The sequence below is a fragment of the Diospyros lotus genome, chromosome 12, assembly GCF_014633365.1.
Source record: "Diospyros lotus cultivar Yz01 chromosome 12, ASM1463336v1, whole genome shotgun sequence".
In the NCBI taxonomy this organism is placed as follows: domain Eukaryota; kingdom Viridiplantae; phylum Streptophyta; class Magnoliopsida; order Ericales; family Ebenaceae; genus Diospyros; species Diospyros lotus.
The window spans coordinates 32,643,132-32,663,829 of record NC_068349.1 but is presented as its reverse complement, the minus strand read 5'-3'; the positions used below and the strand labels follow the sequence as shown (position 1 = coordinate 32,663,829).

General features: G+C 36.9%; 2 protein-coding genes across 2 annotated transcripts; one reads left to right on the top strand and one right to left on the bottom strand.

Moving 5' to 3' along the window:
• Positions 1 to 2,209: 2,209 nt before the first annotated feature.
• LOC127787726 (protein SOSEKI 1-like) lies at positions 2,210 to 6,375 on the top strand. The gene is made up of 7 exons (XM_052315798.1): positions 2,210 to 2,643; positions 3,136 to 3,308; positions 3,419 to 3,488; positions 3,572 to 3,690; positions 4,792 to 5,365; positions 5,697 to 5,789; positions 5,986 to 6,375. Exons 1-7 carry the CDS (start codon positions 2,612 to 2,614, stop codon positions 6,107 to 6,109), a joined length of 1,185 nt encoding a protein of 394 aa, XP_052171758.1. The 5' UTR covers positions 2,210 to 2,611; the 3' UTR covers positions 6,110 to 6,375.
• A 55-nt stretch (positions 6,376 to 6,430) lies between these two features.
• Positions 6,431 to 19,081, bottom strand: LOC127787725 (uncharacterized). Its single transcript, XM_052315797.1, has 4 exons — positions 18,267 to 19,081; positions 9,033 to 9,293; positions 8,860 to 8,951; positions 6,431 to 7,405 (listed from the first exon to the last, which is right to left on the bottom strand). The coding sequence occupies exons 1-4, from the start codon at positions 18,909 to 18,911 to the stop codon at positions 6,640 to 6,642; spliced, it is 1,764 nt and encodes a 587-aa protein (XP_052171757.1). The 5' UTR covers positions 18,912 to 19,081; the 3' UTR covers positions 6,431 to 6,639.
• Positions 19,082 to 20,698: the final 1,617 nt, after the last annotated feature.

The window sequence follows — 20,698 nt, the reverse complement described above, 5'->3', positions numbered from 1 at the left end:
GAACAGAAACGAAGAACATACCGAGTTGAGGCAGTGATAGAGCTGGAGGCCAGATGAGAGACGGCGACAAGGAAGCGGTGATGGAGCCGGAGATGGCGGTGGCGTTGAGGCGTTGGATGAGAGATGGTCGGGATGCAGCAAGGAGGTTTGGGAAGCAGGGGATTTGGGAATTAGGGATTTGGGAATTGAGGGGAAAGAGGCGAGACAACGCCTTTAGTTTTATTTATTTTTTATTTTTTTAAAACATTTATTTGTTAATTAATAAAAAAATAAAATAATTTATGAAATTAATATTAATAATTATTTAATTGATAAAAATAAAATAATTTAAGATTATAATAATTGATAAAATAATTTAAATTATTACATCAAATTAATATTTATTTAAAAATATAATTATATTATAAATAAATATAATTATAATAAATTAATTTGATAAATTATATTCTTTTTAATATGTTCATATTTTTTAAATATATTATATATTATATTATCAATAAATAACTAATGCTCAATTATCATAGTTTAATAATTATATTTGTGCATTTATAGAAAAATATAATTATATTAAGAATTGTTGATATAAGTGTTAGTTAAATTTTAATAATTTTTTTATTATTTTATGGTTTAAATTAAAAAAATTACTCATTAACGACGGGAAAATGGTATATTAACGACGACTTATTTTGCTTGTCGTTAAAAGTTATCTTATAACGACGGGATTTATATTTAGTCGTTAATAGTACTACATTAACGACCAAAACTAATGTCGTCGTTAATTTTTTGTCGTTAATGCCTGTTTTTGTTGTAGTGTGATAATATGAAATCCATTCTCAATTTTATAGAATTGATAAGAACATCTTGTCTCCATAATATTATCCTCCCACTTTTGAATTTTATGTAAATATGTAAACACCTCATACTATAAATAGGGGTTAAAGACTATGTATAGAGAAGGGACAAAAATGATATATTGTTTCTCTGTTAGAATAATCAAAAAACAATCATGAATCACGTAAAAACTTCCTTGTATGCGATTTACTATTTGTTTCTCCTCTTTGTATTTGTGCTCATTCTTTTATTGTGAGCTTACAAATTACGATGGACCAACTCTTAACGTTGACAAAATAGAAACAAAAACATAGAAAACATTCAAAGTTTTTAACAATTAGATTAGGGTTGCCGGCCATCTAATTCTACTTACAGACAAAGACTTGTCATCTTAACCATCATTATTTATCAATCAGCTCAACTACCATATAATATAAAAGTGTCTACACACAGAGACAGACAAGCATATATAAATATATATATTAGCGTTAGGCAATATAAAAATAATGACTAAATTGTGCATATTCCGTGCATTTTAAGCTACGCTTATTATATATATGCATTTTTAATCATAATTTAACTATAGTTTTAATATATATATATATATATATTTGTATATATAGACACATACAGAGAGAGAGGGAGGGAGCAAAGGTGACGGCGAAGGTGATATGAAGAATGGAAGATGATGATGCATTAATTGATCCAAGAGGTGAAATCGCTCACCTCGGGCGTCCCTCACACCCGGTCCGACAGAATGTGGGGGAGATTAATTATGGTGATCCAGTCGAACGCAGTCGCTAGACCCGAGTTCACCGCGCACAAGGAGCCCCTCTCACTTTACAGAGAGGTACCCCGTATTGTCGCTTGCGAGACTCGATCATCGGTCTTTGTTCAAGATTCACCACGAAAAACACTTTATGCTCTTGACCAATTGGGCTGCCCATGCAGGCGATGATGATGCATTAATTGATTGCATAGGTTGTGGTGGAGGTGGTGGTCTCCGACAGTGAATACATCGGCGTTTTCAAAGCAGTAGTAACGGCCAAGCAGACGACGTACGGACTCCTTCTCGCGTTAATATCAACAACTCATGCACAAGCGCCAGCTTAATCATCATCATCATCATCATCATCATATATATATATATATATACATGTAGAAACGCCATTTTCAGGTCACATTAATTAATTACTCTTAACTAACTAATCTTAGGTTTTATTAATTTACACCACAATATTTCTGTTTGAATATCGTTTTCTGTTGATTTTTAGGCCTTAATCAATATATTATTATGTGTTGTATATATTTATATACATATATATGGAGAGAGGGAGGGGGTTGGGGGATTAAAATCACCAAGTACTGAACATCTCTCTCTCTCTCTCTCTCGGATCAGCGAATCACAGAGGAAATCCGTGGGAGTGGAAGAACAATATTAATTCAATAAGCTCAGAGAAACGTATATAAGATATATCTCAAACTCTCCTCATTGATTTTTCATATTGCTTAATTGTAAAGATTGTATTTCCTTTCTCAAATGATTGGCCCTAATTTTCCCAGAATATATATATATATATATAGCTCTCTAGAGCTTCATCTTTTGATTTTGTTTTTTCTAGCTTTGAGTGATCATCTCCCTCTGTGACTAGCTAGAGTTAGTCTAAGCTTTTGTGTATTTAGTTAGCTGATGCGCGCTTAGTTGATTCTTCGTATATTAATTATGTGTGCAGATGCAGAAGCAACAGAGGTCTGAACACAAGAGAGAGGTGGCTGCTCCATGAAGAAGAAGAAGAAGAAGATGAACAAAAGGTCAGTGAACACCTGCCCTAAATTCGTCTTTTATCATCTTCACAAGGGTTTAATTAATTATATATGCTTTCAATTCATTCATTGGCCTCTTCATTCATTGTAACATATAACCAAGAAAAAGAACTAGCTAGTTTCAGGACCTACCCAGCCATTAGGGCTGCAAACCTGAAGATCAAATAAAATAAGCAGCAAAGACAAAAGAGGGTGAGTGCAAAATAGAATCAAAATAAGGCTTAGTCACAGTCCTCCAAGGAGCATATGGTTCTTCTTAGTCCCATATAATCCGAAAAATAGAATGAAAATGATGGCAGTCGACGTCTCGTCGAGAGGTCATGGCTACAAAAACATGCCTCATATGACTGCTACATCTTTAGGCCGCGTACGTAGAAGAAAAACGATTGTACCTGCTATTGCTGTATATATATATATATATATATGTGTGTGTTCACGAAATAGCTGGATTCCTTAATCACCATAAATCTGCTGGCTCAGCAATCATAGCATACACCCAGATGCAGCCTCAGCCTCAGCCTCAGCCTGCGGCGGCGGAGAAGTGAGGAGGGTTCACATAATATACTTCCTGAGCTGGAGGGGGCGAATGGAGCATCCCCATCTTATCCGACTGCACCATTATCCGTCCTCAAATGGCGGCATTCGCCTCCGTGGTAATTAATATCCAAATATTAATATTATTCTTAATTTATATATATATATATATATATATATAACCTGCAGAGAAGCTTAGGGTTGTAAGTGAATGCTTTTTTGGTTGAAGATGTCAAGAGATGGGTGTCGGCAGTGCGAGGGAAGGACATGCCTCAGCTCTTCTCTTGGTCTTACAAGAGGTATAATATTTACTTGTTTTTAGTCTCTTAATTTTCAAATTAATTCCTTCTGATAGCTAGTGATATATATGATATGAGATCAGGAGATACAAGAAGGGATATGTATGGCAAGACTTGGTGGACCAAGATCTCATCACCCCAATTTGTGACAACCAATACATTCTCAAAGGTTCTCAAATTCCCTCTCCCCCCTTCAATTTTGGTAATCTCTCTCTCTCTCTCTCTCTCTCTCTCTCTCTCTCTCTCTCTCCATTTAATTATAAGTATAATTTACATCTCAAAAATAAAATCATATAATTCAAAAATGAAGTATTAAAGTACACATTACATCTAATTAGATCTGAAAAATCTCTAAGAATCTCTTAGTTTCCTATTTACTACCAAGCCAACAAAGCCTCACACTGCCAATCTCTCTATCTATCTCATTTCAAAAAACATATTTTCAAATCAAAACAAAGTGAGTGCTAAAGCAAAAAAATACTAAGATACATTTTTGCTACCATATGTGTGTTTTTGCTTCCTTTAATTCAATGCGTGGTAATTTGTTAAAATGAGTCAGATAAGATTGTATCAAAATAAAGTTGGAATGCTTTTTAAACTAAGATATGAATGGTAAGACTGAAAAGTTTTTCAAAATTCTATCAAACTGTCTGTTAAATTTTTTAAAATGCATTAGAAAACATATAAGTCATTTTCTCTTATTTGTAAGGTGTCAGATAAATTTATTTGCAGTGAGAAAAATAAATTTATCTGAATAACCTCAAATAAGAAGTCTCGTGACTTCTTTTCAGTGAGTTGTCAAATAAATTTAACAAATATAATAAAAAAATACTTTTGTCTGAATTACTTTTCGCATCCTATTTTTTTTCAACTTATATCTTGATTAACAAACACTAACTAAAGAAATAAATACTCTTCACACTGACTATCAAGAATTAAATGCCTTTTAAGGTTATGAATTCATAATATTTAGTCAAGAGTTTTACGTTATGTGCATGGTTTGTAGGTTATTGCATGCATCTAAAGTTTACCAATAAAATGCCACATCAAAAGATAGTAACTAGCTCTGTAGATTTGGGTGACTTGCATGAAAATTTATTGTGATTTATTTTTGTCACCAGATGGGGCCCCTATAATATATATGCTTTATCTTTTGCTCGAACACCTAACTCGTCTATTATATTATATAAACAATGTTAATTAAGTTGGATTTAACTAAAAATAAAATTAATTCAAAAAAAGTAAGGTCTGTCGACAATTTAATTTAGATTCTAACAGTAATTAACCAGTGATATTGAAGCAGATGAAGAAGAAGCATGGCCTCCTAATTCCATGGCCAGCAGCAGCAGCAGCGGCAGCGGCTCATCAGAGTCGACCGCCACCACCACGTTGACGGATGATTCACTCAAGTTGTTGCAAGACCACCGCAATAATCATTCCCCTTATTATACGAACCACAATATTAAACAAGAAGAACCAACGGCCCAAGAACACCAAGATTCTTCGTTTTGTTCGCCATTAGTATTGACGCCCAAAGAAGAGCAAGGCGACAAGATGGAGAACCCTTCTTTCGTTTATTCCAAACCCTCCAACAAGAACAAGAACAAGAAGGACGATGAAAACCCTAGAGTTAGGAAGGGCCTCAGGAGCTACTCATCTAACATGTTCCGAAGCCTCATCACCTGTGGAGCTGTGAACACAAATGATTCGGCCATGGTTAAGATCAAGAAGCGGGACAAAGGAGTTACCTCTTCCGGCTGCATGGCCATGGTCAAGCTGCCAGAAGATAGGGTTAGTACTCTTAATGCAGCAGCAAAGATTCCGAATGCTGGGAGTTCTTGGGCCCAGCGGGATCAACGACAACACTCCAATGCTAGGTACCATATATGTAGTCATTAATCTGAACCCCTCTTTTTTCCTATCACAGTTAATCCTTTAGTTCGAGAATTTTGGGGGAGTTCTTTTAAAGCCATAAACAAGACACAGCATTCTAGTGTTTTTTTTTTTTTTTTTTTAAATATACATATATAATTACTAATTAATGATATTTCCACCCAAAAGAACCTGGCCCTTTTTATTTTCTGATGAATAAACCTCCTTTTAACTGTTTCGAGTTTTCGATAAATGAATCTTAAGGTTGAGAATTTCAACTGCAGTTTAATAAAAAAAAAATTAAGTGTTGATTGGAATGATGAACATTATTAACAGGAGAAAGAGCTGTGAAGGGCAAGAGGGGAGGAAGCTAAACAACCAGATGCCAGTTTCTGCTGCTTACAGGCCAATCAATGGTCCAAAATGCTCGTAAGTTGCTTGTTTTCTTATCTTCAAAATCTGCCCTTCAAACAACAAACATGATGCTTTCTCCTAGCTAGCAATAGCATAAACCAAACTTGAAAGAGAGAGCATGGAAACATTATTTTCTTTCTGCTAAATCAACCATAGAGAACTACTTGGAAAGAATGACCAGGAGACACCATATGATATATACATTATGCAGGCAATGTGGAAAGATGTTCAAGCCAGAGAAAATGCACAAACACATGGAGTCCTGCAGAGGAATGAAATCCTTGGCAAAGGGTTCGGGTCCAGCAGCTGCCGACAAACCGAGAAAGATCAGTTGAAAGTTCTTACCAACCATTTTCTGGCTATTACTTGACAAACTAAAGAATTTGCAAAATTTCATGACCAGTTCATTTTGTGCTTTTCCCAGATTCTTAAGTGTAAAAAGATGCACAATTCTCCTTACAACTAACTTCCCACAATGTATAGTGCAAATAGGAGGATATTGATGCAGTTGGTCCTGTTTAGCAATTGAGAGTGGGTCCAAACTTAGCTTCTAAGGGCAAACCTTTGGAAGTGCAGGAATAGAAAACCTAATGAAAATGCAGTTAATGGTCATGAAAGAAACCATATAATAATTCTAGTTTCCTCTATACATTTGAAGAGTATAAGAGTTACAACTCACAATTCTTTCACCAACTTTTGTTCATTTCTAGTCAGCTAAGTTAAAACTACATTAGATGGTTTCATATGCTTTTTGGCTAAAACAACTAGGAGCTGTATGCTAAACTCTTCTAAACTACATGGCATCAGATCTCAACTGACATGCTCAGTAAAACACAGATATCCTAGTTAGAAGTCAATTTGTACCTCATTTACCTATAGCAGAATCAATATGCTGCAGTAGAAATTGATAGAGCTTCTGCTTTAAGCTCTCTATCCTCACGTCAGCTCCAGTTCCTTTGATGAATGAGTCATCCAACCATTGATTAACCCTTTTAAGCTGCCTAAGGACATCTGAGGTTTCAGATCCTGAGTCTCCTGTCTTCAATCCAAATTCTCTGTTCAATGCATCCTCTAAGTAGTCCAAAAACCACGCACCACATACTGATACAAGTTTTCCCGCCAAAGTAGCTACCTCTTTTAACCCATTGCCCTTTGACCATCCCTCCCTCTGGGTTATCTTAGTAGTTAAGGAAGACCTGTGACTTGGAGATGGCCCTTTGACACTTGACTCTGGAAAGGAGCTTTTATGGTTACTGGGGCTTTGCTTGTGTTGAGGTGAATGGTTCTCATGCTCGGCTTTCTTTACTGTGTTCTCCAAGACAACTAGATGGCATTTCTCACCATTCAAAACGTCCCTTTCTTCTTCATTTCTGAACAAATAGAATCTGGACAGATCTGTCTCCACAGCGGCTCGAATCCATGATATGGCATTCTTGTTGGGTAGATCTGCACAGATTTCTGGCAGTTGACGATTCAAGAGAGGGCTGGTTTTTGGTTCCTGAAGTCTTCTGCTGAGCAAGGCATAAACATCAGTTGTTGCTTTCTGCATAGCATGATGAAGGTTCAAATATTGCTCTACTACTTTTCCTGCAGAATCTTTCTGGGAGGACTGGCACAGTTCTGCAAACATGCTGGAACCAAAAAAACAAACCATTTCAATATCAAGCTTAAACACAAGAGATTCAAGAAAACAAATAAGTTGCAGCCAAAGAGAACTACCAAACTACATCCACCCTAAAGCAAGTCATGTCAAATACAAATGACAGCATATACAATGGTTCCAGAAGGAAATAACTCAGCAACCTTTGCATCAGAACAAACACATGTGAGGATTATTCATTAAACATAGAAATGCTTGCCAACATTGAAGCAAATAATCAATTTCTGAAACCAATGCCACACTGATTTCGGCAAAACTTACATTCAATGACAACTTTAAACAAGAAAAGCAAGCTATCTATACAGTAGATGATGATAAATAAACTCTACCACCACAAGAAATCTATGTGAATAGTTAAATCAAGATGATAAAATTGCAAGGACCAGTGCTAGTAGCCACTATAAACTTTCACCCACTAACTAAGTTTGCTTTGTCATGAACTATATATACAACCAAAAGGGTAAAGTGTGCAAAGAAAGCCAAGGTTTGCAGGAACTTTGACGCCGCATATCAGTCCTTTCCACATGCCTTTCCCTAATTCCATTTCTTCTTTAATAAATGAAAGTATTTACGTAATTCATTACTAAAGAAAGCATAAAGCTTTCAGATTAGTCAGATTATTTTTTAAAGAAACCTACCATATAGTTGATGGTTTTCACTATTGAGGAGAATAAGGTTTGTGGATTTGGTCTCATTCATGGTCAATCCTGGAGATAATATGCATAAGGATCCTTGATCAAGCACCAAACAATCATTTCAGGTAGAACTCATACAAGAGTTTTGGACTTGGAAAGCAACATACATGAACAACTGAAGTTGTACATTGTTACCTTGTGTTGTCATTCCTCAGACTTCTTCTTAAGCTAGACTACACTAAGAGTATCATGGTTTTTGCCATGCACAAAAAATCGTGCATTATCGATTAGCATTTGCTTTTGAGTGACTATTCTTCTATGCATCTAATTTATCCAATGCATTGAGTAATAAACTGGAATAAAGTTAGAGAATTAGATCAAACACCACACTTCTTAGGTACCAATAAGTACATGTATTCCAGTTCTAAGTGACTGGCAACTGCCATTGTCACAATCAAACAGTAAACCACGACTCACCTTAGTGATAAAACATTTATCTTGACCTCGTAAAAAAGTAAAATGTCCAAGCAGATAGTAATTGCTAGATTTGAAAAAAAATGAAGAAAATGCCTACAATTAGGAGGGGAAGAGAAAAGGACAACTTTTTAGTTTTAATGGACAAACCAAATCCATTGGAATTAAACCACATCAAAGACGTTCTATAAGAAAGATAAAAAGACAGATATAGCTGCATTGCACAACACCATATCAAATGGTTAAACTTTCAGTAAGCAATTATAACAATGGGAGAAAAATAAAGAAAAGAATCCTGCATGGACTAGTTATGTACCTCATGCATTGGATGACACAATTTGAAACTGATGCTTCTTCCAGTGCATATACAGAAGCCAAAAATGCATGATCCCGATGAGTGATAGCATCCTAAGCAAATCATTATTAAGAAAACAATCATATCGGGACACTATGTTCTAAACATCTCTAGATAATTATCTAATCACATACCTTCCCAAGATCACGAACAACATGAGGAACTGAGTCCAAAGACATCTTATTAGACCAAGTTTTAAAACTGAGGGGCACCTTTTGGAAAGGGCTTGGTAGAGTAACTTCAGTGGGATACTTCAAATATTTTCCTTGAGGCTTGCTTACTATCTTCTGTGAAACATTCTCATTTTCATTCTTAAGCGGTGGTGAAATACTTAAATTTGAACGCTTTACGGCAGAATCCTTTTCAGAATAAGCTTTCCTACCAGAGCTTACACCCTGATGAAATAAATACAATCAATATGGAACCCAAAATTAAGTTGTCAATTTTAAGCATAGCAAAGAAATGCAAACATAACAAGGAGCTCAAATTCATATATCATCAAGCACCAAGGATTGGCTATACAATTCCAACAATGCCTTTGAAATAGGAGCCTCTAAGGATATCAGGTCACTAAAGCAAACAAAATACAACATTCACTAAAAGTTAAATCTTTCTCCAGGGGCTCCATGCCAAATGCAAGGAAAAAAGTACAAACAGTTGATCTTGGGCTTTAAACTCCATGGTTGCAGTATATATCACATAGCAAGGGCTTGGTTCTTGTTGACTAACAATGTAATGTATACCAGGTTAAAACAGACATTTTCTTAGTAGATCAATCAACATTCTAAAAATTTGGCCATAACAACTACCTAACAATTTTATCAAGTGTTGTGTCCATTGCACAACTTATATCCCATTTAACATTTAGATGCATGACAATGTCTTGCATGACTGTAAAAAGTCTCCATGGACATCAAATCAAATTAAGCCCATCATATGTAACACCCCAAAATTTTAAAGAATTTAGTTTCTGTAAGAAAAATCATCAAATGGATGTCTCAATGATTAACAAAAAACAAATTTCAGGGATGAAATTCTTTTGAGAAGTGTGAGAGGTTTTTGATGATTAATTTGGAAAATTTTAAATGCCAGTCTTAACACCCGAAATTTTCTTTCCAAATACCAGAGTAAATTTTATCTCATGATAATTAATTTGTCTGAATTAATTAAAATAGGACTTAAGATAAAATTTAATTAGCATTGGTGAAAAAATAAATAAATAAATAATTAAGTAATGGACTTGAAGGATTAATCCAAGTTTGTACCACTTAAATTATGTTGGGTGATAATGAAATTTAACCAAGGTGAGACTTAAATGGGAAGGTACATAAATATATATATATATATGCACATAAATAAAAACAATATAAGACCTCAAAGACCAAGTGCCAGGACCCTGCTGGCTGTGCTGTATGCAGGGGCCAGCTGCAAAAGGGGCAGGCCCCTGCTTGCTCCAAGCAAGGGTCATGTTTCCAAAAGGGAGGGTTTCCCTTAGTAGGGAGAGGAGATTTGCAAACAAACCCTTCTCCCATGAGTTCTTTAAGTCCTCAATTTTGAACTAAAGTTAACCGGTTACACAAAAATAGAATCCTTCAAACAAAATTTCAATTTTCTTTTTTTTGGTTGGTTTCCCAATAGGGGAAATTGGAGCAACATTTAGGCCTATGAATAAGAAGCAATTGGGTAGTCTTCCACCCTTCGAAGAGAGAAATAAGTGTGAGGAAGATTGAAGAGAAGGGATAGAGGTGGAGGAGGAGCTAGGGGAAACAAGCTATTTTCTTCTAACAAGACAAGGTGAGGCTTCATTTATTCTCTAACTCATCTTGCATGACAAATTATGTTGTTGATTTATATGTGCATCAAAGCATGCAATACTTCGACTTATGATCCTTAGAACTTCCATATGGAAGAAACAAATTCATTTTCTTTGCATGCATATTGCTAGGGTCATACGGTTGAGATAGTGGCATTAGTAGTACATTCTTTGCCATGGGTGCACCATCGAGTTGCATCCTGGTACTAATCTTGCAAATTGATCAACTTGGTAAAGGTTACCATTCATAGGTCACTAAGATGTCAAGGGAAATGTTCGTGCTCATTACATAAGCATGCATAAAAATGTTTTCCAAACACCAAGTGTTAAGCACATATCTTAGACATTCAAACGTGCTTAGGTGAAGCCAATACTTGAAGGGAAAGGAAAAACTTGGGGTTTAAAGAAGATGATCCTTCATGAGTTTTGATGATATTTTAGGATTATAATATATCTTTATAAAATGGACTATAAGCCATGGAATGTATGCTTTCCGACGACTCCTTTTATGATTTTTCTTGTAAAAGGAACTCATGTGTAGTTCATTTTGATTGGCCTATGGAGTAGTAATTTATAGAAGTCACTACTAGGTTTGAAGGCCTTTGAACGTTTGAAGTAGGCGATTTGAAAACATGAATCATTAAGGGGGCTTGTAGACCATTGGGGTGTTAGAATGTATGGTAAGAGTTATCATAACTTGGAAATGAGATCTCACTGTCGTGCCTTCTGTTTTAGCCCAAAGGGGGACTCTAATCTATATTTATGCAAAATATATATATATATATTTCCCATAATTTAGAATGTGTTTCTAACACTTTTAGGTAACCATATCAAAGAAAGACTCGATGGGTCTGTTAAGCATAAGTTTCTAGACCAAAAACAACTTGAAAGGAGCATAAAATGATAATATAGGTTTGATCTAAACATGTTCAGATGCAATAGAACTCTGGTTTTCACCCTTAATCAAAATTTTACAATAAATCGTAGTATTTTCAGAATGGAATAGGGGTGAGGCTCTCTAGTAACTATTTTTGTAAACTTACTTAGCAAAATGATGGGGTGGCTTAAGTGAATTAACTAGATGAGCCAAGGGAAGGGAAATTATTTAACAATGAAAGTTAAATTAAGTATTTCCTTTTTCAAAAAAAAAAAAAAAAACAAGTTTTTGGTTTAATAACAGGCTTGGAAAAGTGAAGTGTTACACTTGCTACCAAAGCAAAACTATAAATAGAAGGATTTGCATAAGTTGAAAAAAAAAAGTATGTTACGTTGTAGAAACATGGCAAACTTGTGGGAGATTAAGGTTCTTATAGTTAGAGATACAACCCAAGGGATCTTAGAGTTTTAATTTGAAATTGATTTTGATATGTGTAATTTTATTATAGAGCATTTAATATGGGAGTGCTTTTAGGATGGCAAGCCCACGGGAACAATTGAAGGAGGCACATAGATACCTCCATTCTCATTGGGGATATTGGCATTGGGGCCAAGGTATGAGGCAAATAGATTCTATATACCAGTTTCTACATGTGATGGATCAGGTGGTAGTTTAAATGTCTAGAGATGTTTAAATGCCCAACTAAGTAGATGTGCAGGTCTAATATATCACTGGCTTGATGAGGGAAGACTAGAGGATCCAAGCTAAATGTATCCGCAAAGAAGGATAGTATGATTTTCAGAGTTTGTGGATTACTTATAAATTGAGCAACTACTATCATGACCCCAAGGGCATCAATAGTAATTGTTCTTTTGCTTGTATTTTTCCTTGGTTGTACCTTAGGCTGTGTAGTGCGTACTTCAGTGTTAATAACTGTAACAGCCTATAAATAGGCTGGAGAAAAGAGAATAAGCTGCTAATGAAAGAATTTGTGTTGATTGATTCACGGATTATGGAGAAAATCAGATTATGATTTCTTGGTCTAATTTTCCTAATCTAGCACAGATTCTATCTTCAGTATTGAGAAAGAAATTGGACAGATTTAGATATTTCCTATTCTTGTTTTCTGTATTTTTGAATTTTGTAGTGTACGGCCTATCCTTCCTTATTGTTTATCTTTCCTATGTTGTATTCTTGTTCCCTATTAATAGGGGATGTAATATTCAGTTCAAGTTATCAAGAGAAGTACTATTCTTTGTGTCAAGAGAATGTTGGGTTTTATTCATCTATCATGCCAATATATATACATGGATCAAGATGCATTACAGGACTTGTACCACTAAGTATAACAACTAAATGTACCAAATAAACTCAAAATAGAATAAAACCTAATAAGCTATAGGAAATACAAATATATTCTAACACTTTGTTCCTCCCACATCTTTTGATCTATTTTCTATATGGTATTAGAGCCTATTCTCTCGAATCATTCATTGTGAGCCTTCATTGCCAAGGTTATACTCTGTTTTTCCTTCACTATTTTTTGTTGTAATCCCATATGATATCTGAAATTTTTGAAACGGCTTCTCCCATCTCAACGGGAGAAGCTATGCCAATCAAACCAGTGATATCAGATTTCTCAAATGCAGAAGCTATGACATAAAGGACTCTAGCAAGCTTAAGTATTTCTTGGGCATAGAACCATAAGGATGGTGTCTTTCTTTCCCAAAGAAAATATACTACGGATTTATTGGAAGAAACCAGTTGTTAGGTGGCAAGAGAGTTGGTACTCCATTAAAACCAAATCTCAAGTTGGGAAAATCTGATGGCCCAATCATAAACAAAGGGAGGTATCAAAGATTAGTGGGCCGGTTAATCTACTTATCTCACACAAGGCCTCAACATTGCATTTGTTGTTAGCTTGGTAAGCCAATTTATGCACAGTCCAACCGAAGAACATATGCAAGCAGTGAGAAAAATTTTGTATTATCTAAAGGCAACACCAAAGAAAGGTCTTTTATTCAAATCAAGAAAAGAATTAAAGTTACAAGGTACACAGATGCTAATTATGGAGGTTCTCTTGTGGATAAAAGATTTACTACAGGCTATTATTTATTCTTAGGAGGAAATTTGGTGTCCTGGAGAAGTAAAAAATAGAATGTAGTGGCCTAATCTAGTGCAGAAACTGAGTTTCGGGCAATGGCTCTTGGTTTATATAAATTATTGTGGTTAAAAATTGTGCTAGATGATCTATAAATCCCGTGTCATGGTCCAATGAAGTTGTTTTGTGACAATTAATCAGCACCACTGATTTAAGGATTCTGCGCTTAGGAGGCTACCATATCGTATTAGGCATTGATTAGATGAGAATGGTGAGTAAATTGATATTTGATTTTTATACGTTGGAGGTGACTTTTGAAAGGGGAGGAAAGAGATTGACGTTAACTGGGTGCGTGGAGGAGGAAGAATGTAAAGTGGTATCGGGCATAAACTTAAAAAAATTGTACAAGCATGGGGAGGCTCCCATAGCTCAATTGCACTCCTTGTATGCAGTCAAGTTGGAGGAGGAACACAGGGATACCAAGGGAAAGGCAGCAACTGATCATTCTTGGTTCCGATTGGATGCTACAATGACCCCTTCAAGCGAGGTACACTCTTATGACTCTTTACAATCTTTATTGGTTGAATTTGACGATTTGTTTGTTGAGCCCTCTACCTTACCCCCAAAAACTGATTCCTAGAACACACCATCCATTTACAACCCAATACCGAACCCATTAATGTCAAATCCTACAGGTATTCTCTCTTCCAAAAAACTACCACCTCAACGAGAATATTAGGAATAGGAAATAATCTTTAAGACTAATTAGGATTTCTCACTGAAAATCCCAACAAACCACCACCTCAACGAGAATTCCTAAAAACATTCGCCCATCCTTTGACGACGACCATGACTGTCTATTAACGATAACCACCATGATCTCAATCACTAAGATCACTGTACCCCACCATAAAGGTGCAACCACTTAGGCACATACCGCTTTAATATTTTCACGGCACAATGTTGAAAAATACCTTGTTGAAAAATTATGTGCAACCCCCATGCTTGACTTCCTTGGAGCTCTTTAGCCATCGACATCCTTTCCACCACACACCTTGCATCACTGTCAAGCCAATGCCTGTGTGCAAACTTGTGGACCTGCTAGAAGTATCACATCCTCTTTCATGGCAACTTTGGTGGTCTACCAGCATGCCATGAGGATGTATATGCCATCTCTTTAGAGGAAATCTTCATCTCCCACAATATTGAGAGACGAACTTCCAACGTCACAATCTTTGGAGCCCTTTGCCCGACTTGCTCCATCAGCGCAACAACCCTTTTCACATGACCGGATTGTTTGCACTTCCAGCAAATCACTTTCTTCTTGGAGCTCTCCTTCCAATTTCTGATAAGTGTTAAATCCTCAGAAGTTTTATTTTCACTTCTCAGCCTCCTTTCCTTAGAAATTAATTTATTTGCCACCTCCTCAAAACTTATAGACCCCCATGCATCAAGATAGGCTTCATGTGTGCATAGGAAGATGGAAGTGACTAGATGAGTTTCAACGCTTTGTCCTCGTCTACTATTTTAACTCCAATTGATTCTAGTTCAGCAACAATTCCATTGAGCGCCACCAGATGATCAAAAATTTTCATACCTTCAGTCATCTACAATTTCATCTACAACTTATGAAACTGCTCCTTCAAATAAAATCGATTGCAAACACTTTTTGTTTGATACAATTCTTTAAGCCTCTCCCAAAGTTCTTTCGCACCAGATATTCCTTGAACATTAGCAAGAACATTCTTGGCTAGGCATAATTGAATTGTACTTGCAGCCTTCAAATCAAGTTCCTCCCAATCATCATCGCTCATCACGGATTTTCTAGAACTAGCACCAGCTGTTTCTTTACCAAATTTTTCAGAGCTATCAGGAGTTGGTTTTCCCTTCAACACCTTGTGTAACCCACATTGGATCAAGATACCCTTGACTTGTATTTGCCACAAGCCAAAATTGATCTTCCCATCGAACTTTTTACAATCAACTTCAACATGCTTGATATATCTTTTGTGTATTAGGCGACCGATAACCAAAGCTCTAATACCACTATTAGGATTATGGACCTCTCAAATCTCCACATTGGTATGGTATTGTCCACTTTGGGCCTAAGCTCTCATGGATTTGCTTTTGGAGTTTTACCCAAAAGGCTTCATACCAATGGAGATATTGTCCACACTTATATGCATAGTTCTGAAAGGCGAGAGGCGCAGCGAGGCGAAAAGGGTCCTGGAGTCTGAGGCGCGAGGAACATGAGGCGAGGTGTGCCTTTGCAAAGCGAGGCACACCTTTTAGAAAAAAAACTCAAAATATTGTAAAATCATAAACAACCATCAAATTATCAATAATAACACATTGATATCATTCATGGTTCATTATCTTCAAATTCTAAACTAACAACATCAAAATTGATTCATTCATCATGCAAATTCTAAACTAGAAATATCATCAAAGTTCAAACTTAAAGTCTCAAACTCAAACAAGTACCAATCATAATGCAAAATTCTAAACAAACGCATAAACACTACAAGTCCACAATCAATATAAAGAAGTTTTAATCAATCATCATCAAGGAGATCATCAACATCAAGGTATCTTCATCATCCCTTTCAAAATAATTCCATGCCGGGTCGGTTTTGGAAGTGGTTGACGACATTTATTGGGCTATTGTAACACAGTTCCAACTTTCACAAAATTCTCCAATCAACACGAAAACAACAACCGTATAAACTATAAAGAGAGAGCAGCAACCAGCAAGAGAAATTAAGCAAGAATGCAAGAAATAATCAAATAAAAAACAAGTAAAGAACTCACAAGAGCAAGCTGGAACCAAGAAAAAGGGAGGCTGGAATGGAACCGAGATTGGCAGCTACTTCCGGTGGACAGCGGACTGCTTAACAACTTGAACTTGAAGAGCAGATGAGAAGAGAGGCGAGGAAGAGAAGAGAAGAGCGTGAGCAAAGGAGAATAGAGGAAGAGGGCGCGGTTGGAGAGGAAATTAACCAGATAGGAGGCAGGCGTGGCTGGAGAGGAGAGGAAGAGAGGAGGTAGGCGCGGCTAGAGAGGAAAGGAAGAGGAAGATCGGGCCAAACTGGAGAGGAGAGGAAGAGAGAAGGGGGTTGCGACTAGAGAGGAGAGGAAGAAGAAGATCGGGCCGAGCTGGAGAGAAAGATAGGATGCAGGCGCGGCTGAAAATGAGAGGAAGAGGAAGATCGGGCGAGCTGGAGAGGAGAGGAAGAGAGGAGGCAAGAGCAGTTGGGGCTGGAGAGGAGAGGGAGAGGAAGAAGAAGATCGGGTGAGCTGGAGAGGAGAGGTTGGTGAGGATGCGGGCGTGGCTGGATGCTGGAGTCAAGAGGAGTGATGAGCGATTGGGCTGCCAGTTTTAATTAAAAGACCTAAGTTTCATGAGACGCGCCTAGTCGCGCCTCACGCCCTAGCGCCTAGGCGTGCAAGGCGAGGGCCTCGCCAAAACTGCCTCACCTTGGCCCAGGCGAGGCGCCAAACTGGCGCCTAGGCGCGCCTTTGATAACTATGCTTATATGCCCTTGATTCTCCCCATGTCTAGCCGATGTGGGACTTAAGTTTCCACACCCAACAAAAAGGAAACCTTAACCTTGGTGAATAAGAAAACAAATCTATAAATAAGATACTTGACTTGTTATTCGAAGTGTGCAAATTACTTGTAAGAGTTAGGAATTGAGTGTAATTGGGACTTAGATTTAGAAACAGAATATTGAGCTTTGTAATTGTAAACTTTACTATACAGTGATATTTTTCTCTGTCGCCCTAACGGCCGTGATTTTTCCCTTTCGGGGTTTTCCACGTAAAAATTTCGTGTTTGAGTGATTAAATTTTATGTTTCTTATCTTATTTTTTTTCCCAACAAGTGGTATCAGAGCCCAGGCCCCAAACTTAGCCAGGAGAATGCATGGAGGAAATTCTTGGAATGCCATACAAAGGTGGTGGGCCCCGATTAAGTTCACAATTGGATCCATGGTTGGGCTCTATTTGGAGTGGGCTCTTGAGTTAGGAGGTACTTTGGAACTTTACGGACGTGTTGCTAGCCCACGATGAAGATAAGTAATTGATCTCAATGGAGCAAATGGATGGATGATCATTGGAGGGGAGGCCCCAAAAAAAAAAATACAACAATGATGTGGTCCTTTGTTTGAGGGGGAGGATTGTTGGGTGTGCAAACTAAAGTCCCACATTGGCTAGACATGGGGAGGATCAATGGCATATAAGTGTGGACAATATCTCCATTGCTATGAGAGCTTTTGAGTAAAAATTCAAAAGCAAATTCATGAGGGTCTGAATTCAAAGTGAACAATATCCATACTAATGTAGAAATTTGGGAAGTTTATAGTTCTAACACAATGCTAGATAGGTGGTCCTAGAACATATTCTAACAAACATAAAGCCACCAAAAACTTCATATCCATTAGTAAGAAGTATTCTTTAAAGAAATTATAAGCATTAGTGCCAAGAAGCATTAGTGGTCCTACAACATATATATATGTACTTTTATATATATAATAAGATAAGATTTTGGCATGTGGATGACGAAGAAGAAGACTCACAACAGCATTATCGGATGAACTGGAAGACCCTTTCAATCTCGAAACTGATGAAGGCCGTGGACTGTTCTTAGCCACCTCACTCCGTTCCCAACCTCTCCGGCTCGAGTCCAAGCTCAACCTCCTCGACTCCGACCCTTCCATCAAAAGCCGCCTCGGCATCGGCTCTTCGCATACGGCTCTCTTCACCACCGCCTTCGTCTCCGCCCTCTTCGCCGCCTTCGGCCCCTTCTTCCCCGCAGCCTCCACTTTGGCAGGAACCGATAGCAAGTCGCTGGAGATCAAATCCTTGGGGTTGCCGACGCAGGGGCGCCTCCTCGGCACCGGCCGGACCCCGCGGAGCACGGGGACGGGGGAAGCCGCGTCGAGCCACGCCACGTGAATGAACTGGCCGAGCTGAATCTTATCCGTCAAAATCAAATCCACGTCCTCGTCGGATATCGACACGTAAGCCGAGTGCACGGAGTCGGAGACTCGGACGAAGAAACCCTTGTTCCGCCAAGGATCGGCGTCGTCGGCGGCGGCAAGGGCCGGCACAATGCCTATGACCTGCAAGAGGGGGGAGCGGTGCTCTCCGGCGACCTTGACCTCCCTGTTGCCGACATTCTGAAGCAGCTTGGATAAAACGCCGGGAGTCAGCGACGCCATGAAGGTGGAAACAGAACCGCCCGCATATGAGAGAGAGAGGGAGAGAGAGAGAATCTCAAGACGTCAATGTCATGGAGATCGAGAGAGTGGGGGAGGATGGGGCTTCGATATTGGGTTGGAGTTGGAGAAGAGACGAAAATGGCGCAGACGCAGAGGGAAAGAGAGCTGAGTGACGTGAAAATACGAAATTGATTCAAACGTTTGCTTACTTGTCACATCAGGATGTAACATTTGATATCATTTTATTTATTTTTTTATTTATATATCCGTAATATTCTGAATCCCACTTCACGCGCCTTCACACATTCCAATCTAATATAATATGTGTGTACCTTCCTTTTTAAAGTACTGATAAACTTCATATACCCATTTAATTAATTTTATATATTCATTTTGATATTTGTATAAATTATATTGGTTCTTTTTATATTTTTTAAATATTTTTGACCTATTTTATTATTTATTGTTTGTACAAATTGAGTTTTTTTTTAAATATATATATTTCTTCTTCACTATTTTGTGCGTTATTCTTTTCTATTTCTGGTGTTTTTCTCTCATAATTATTTATCTTTTTCTTTGTTTTACATTCAAAGATGATATATTCGTCTTCAAATCGATCAAATCTATATGTCTAGGTTCAATGGGCATAAGTTCATCTTCAAACATGGGTTGTCGATGGTGCTATATTTGATCACATATATTTTTTGTTTGTCTATAATAATAATAGGGAAATGGACATTTTGAGACTTCAAAAAATAAAATACTAATAGCCAATCGTAACAATAAGATCCATTTTATAGAACTCAGACAAATGTGCGTATTATTTTTAAAAATATAAGAATATTCAGTACAATCTAGTCAAATCTTAAAGATGGTGTGAAACTTTCATATAATAAAAATATTTTCAGCCTAAAAAAAGTAAAATTTTATTTTTATTCTTATCTAATTCAAAAACTTCACTCAATTTTAGCATATAACTTTATAATAAATTCTAGTTGGGTTTTTGGAACAAAAGAATTCATATAATTAAGCAAATTTTATTTATTAACTAGATGGTAAACAGAGTGATAGTGACGATGGTGGCAGCGATGGTCGATAGTTGTTGACAATGATAATAATGAATATCACATATAACAGAATGGGTATTTCCGAAGGAATGGATCGGGAATTCTGTTTCTTGGTGCCAACCAAGTGTGCATTTCCATTCTTATTCCATTCGTCTTAATTTCATCTAAACTTAACCTTGGGACATGACTAAAGTTAAAAAAGTCTACTAGTTACAAGGCTTTCAGTAGACTTATCCAAAAATTTTGGATATTTAAAATTTAATTTTAAATTAATTAAAATTAAGCCTGAAATGGGACCTAGTTGTAATATAGCAAATTATCGAACCTAAGAAGAAATCCAACGGAGCCAAAAATGAATTCACAAAAAAAATAGGCCCAAGTGAAATTGGTTGAAAATTATAAAAATAAGGCAATTTCACTTAGTTAACAAGTAGACTTTAAATGCAAAATTGGACCAAAATGAATTAAATTAGGTTGAGCCCAATGCCAAGCATCATAGATAGGTAACTCGTAGGACTCAAGTTTGCTAGAAATCGATAGGCAAATTAAAAGTTATTCAACCTCGAAATTCATTGAAATGCATAGCGAGTACATTGGATAGCCTATTTCGAACTTAAATAAAATCCGAATAAGCTTGAATTTAAATGAACTAAAAGATGGGTGTTGAAATACACATAACCTAGAACACAACGATATAATTGGATTTCACAATTGACCCTC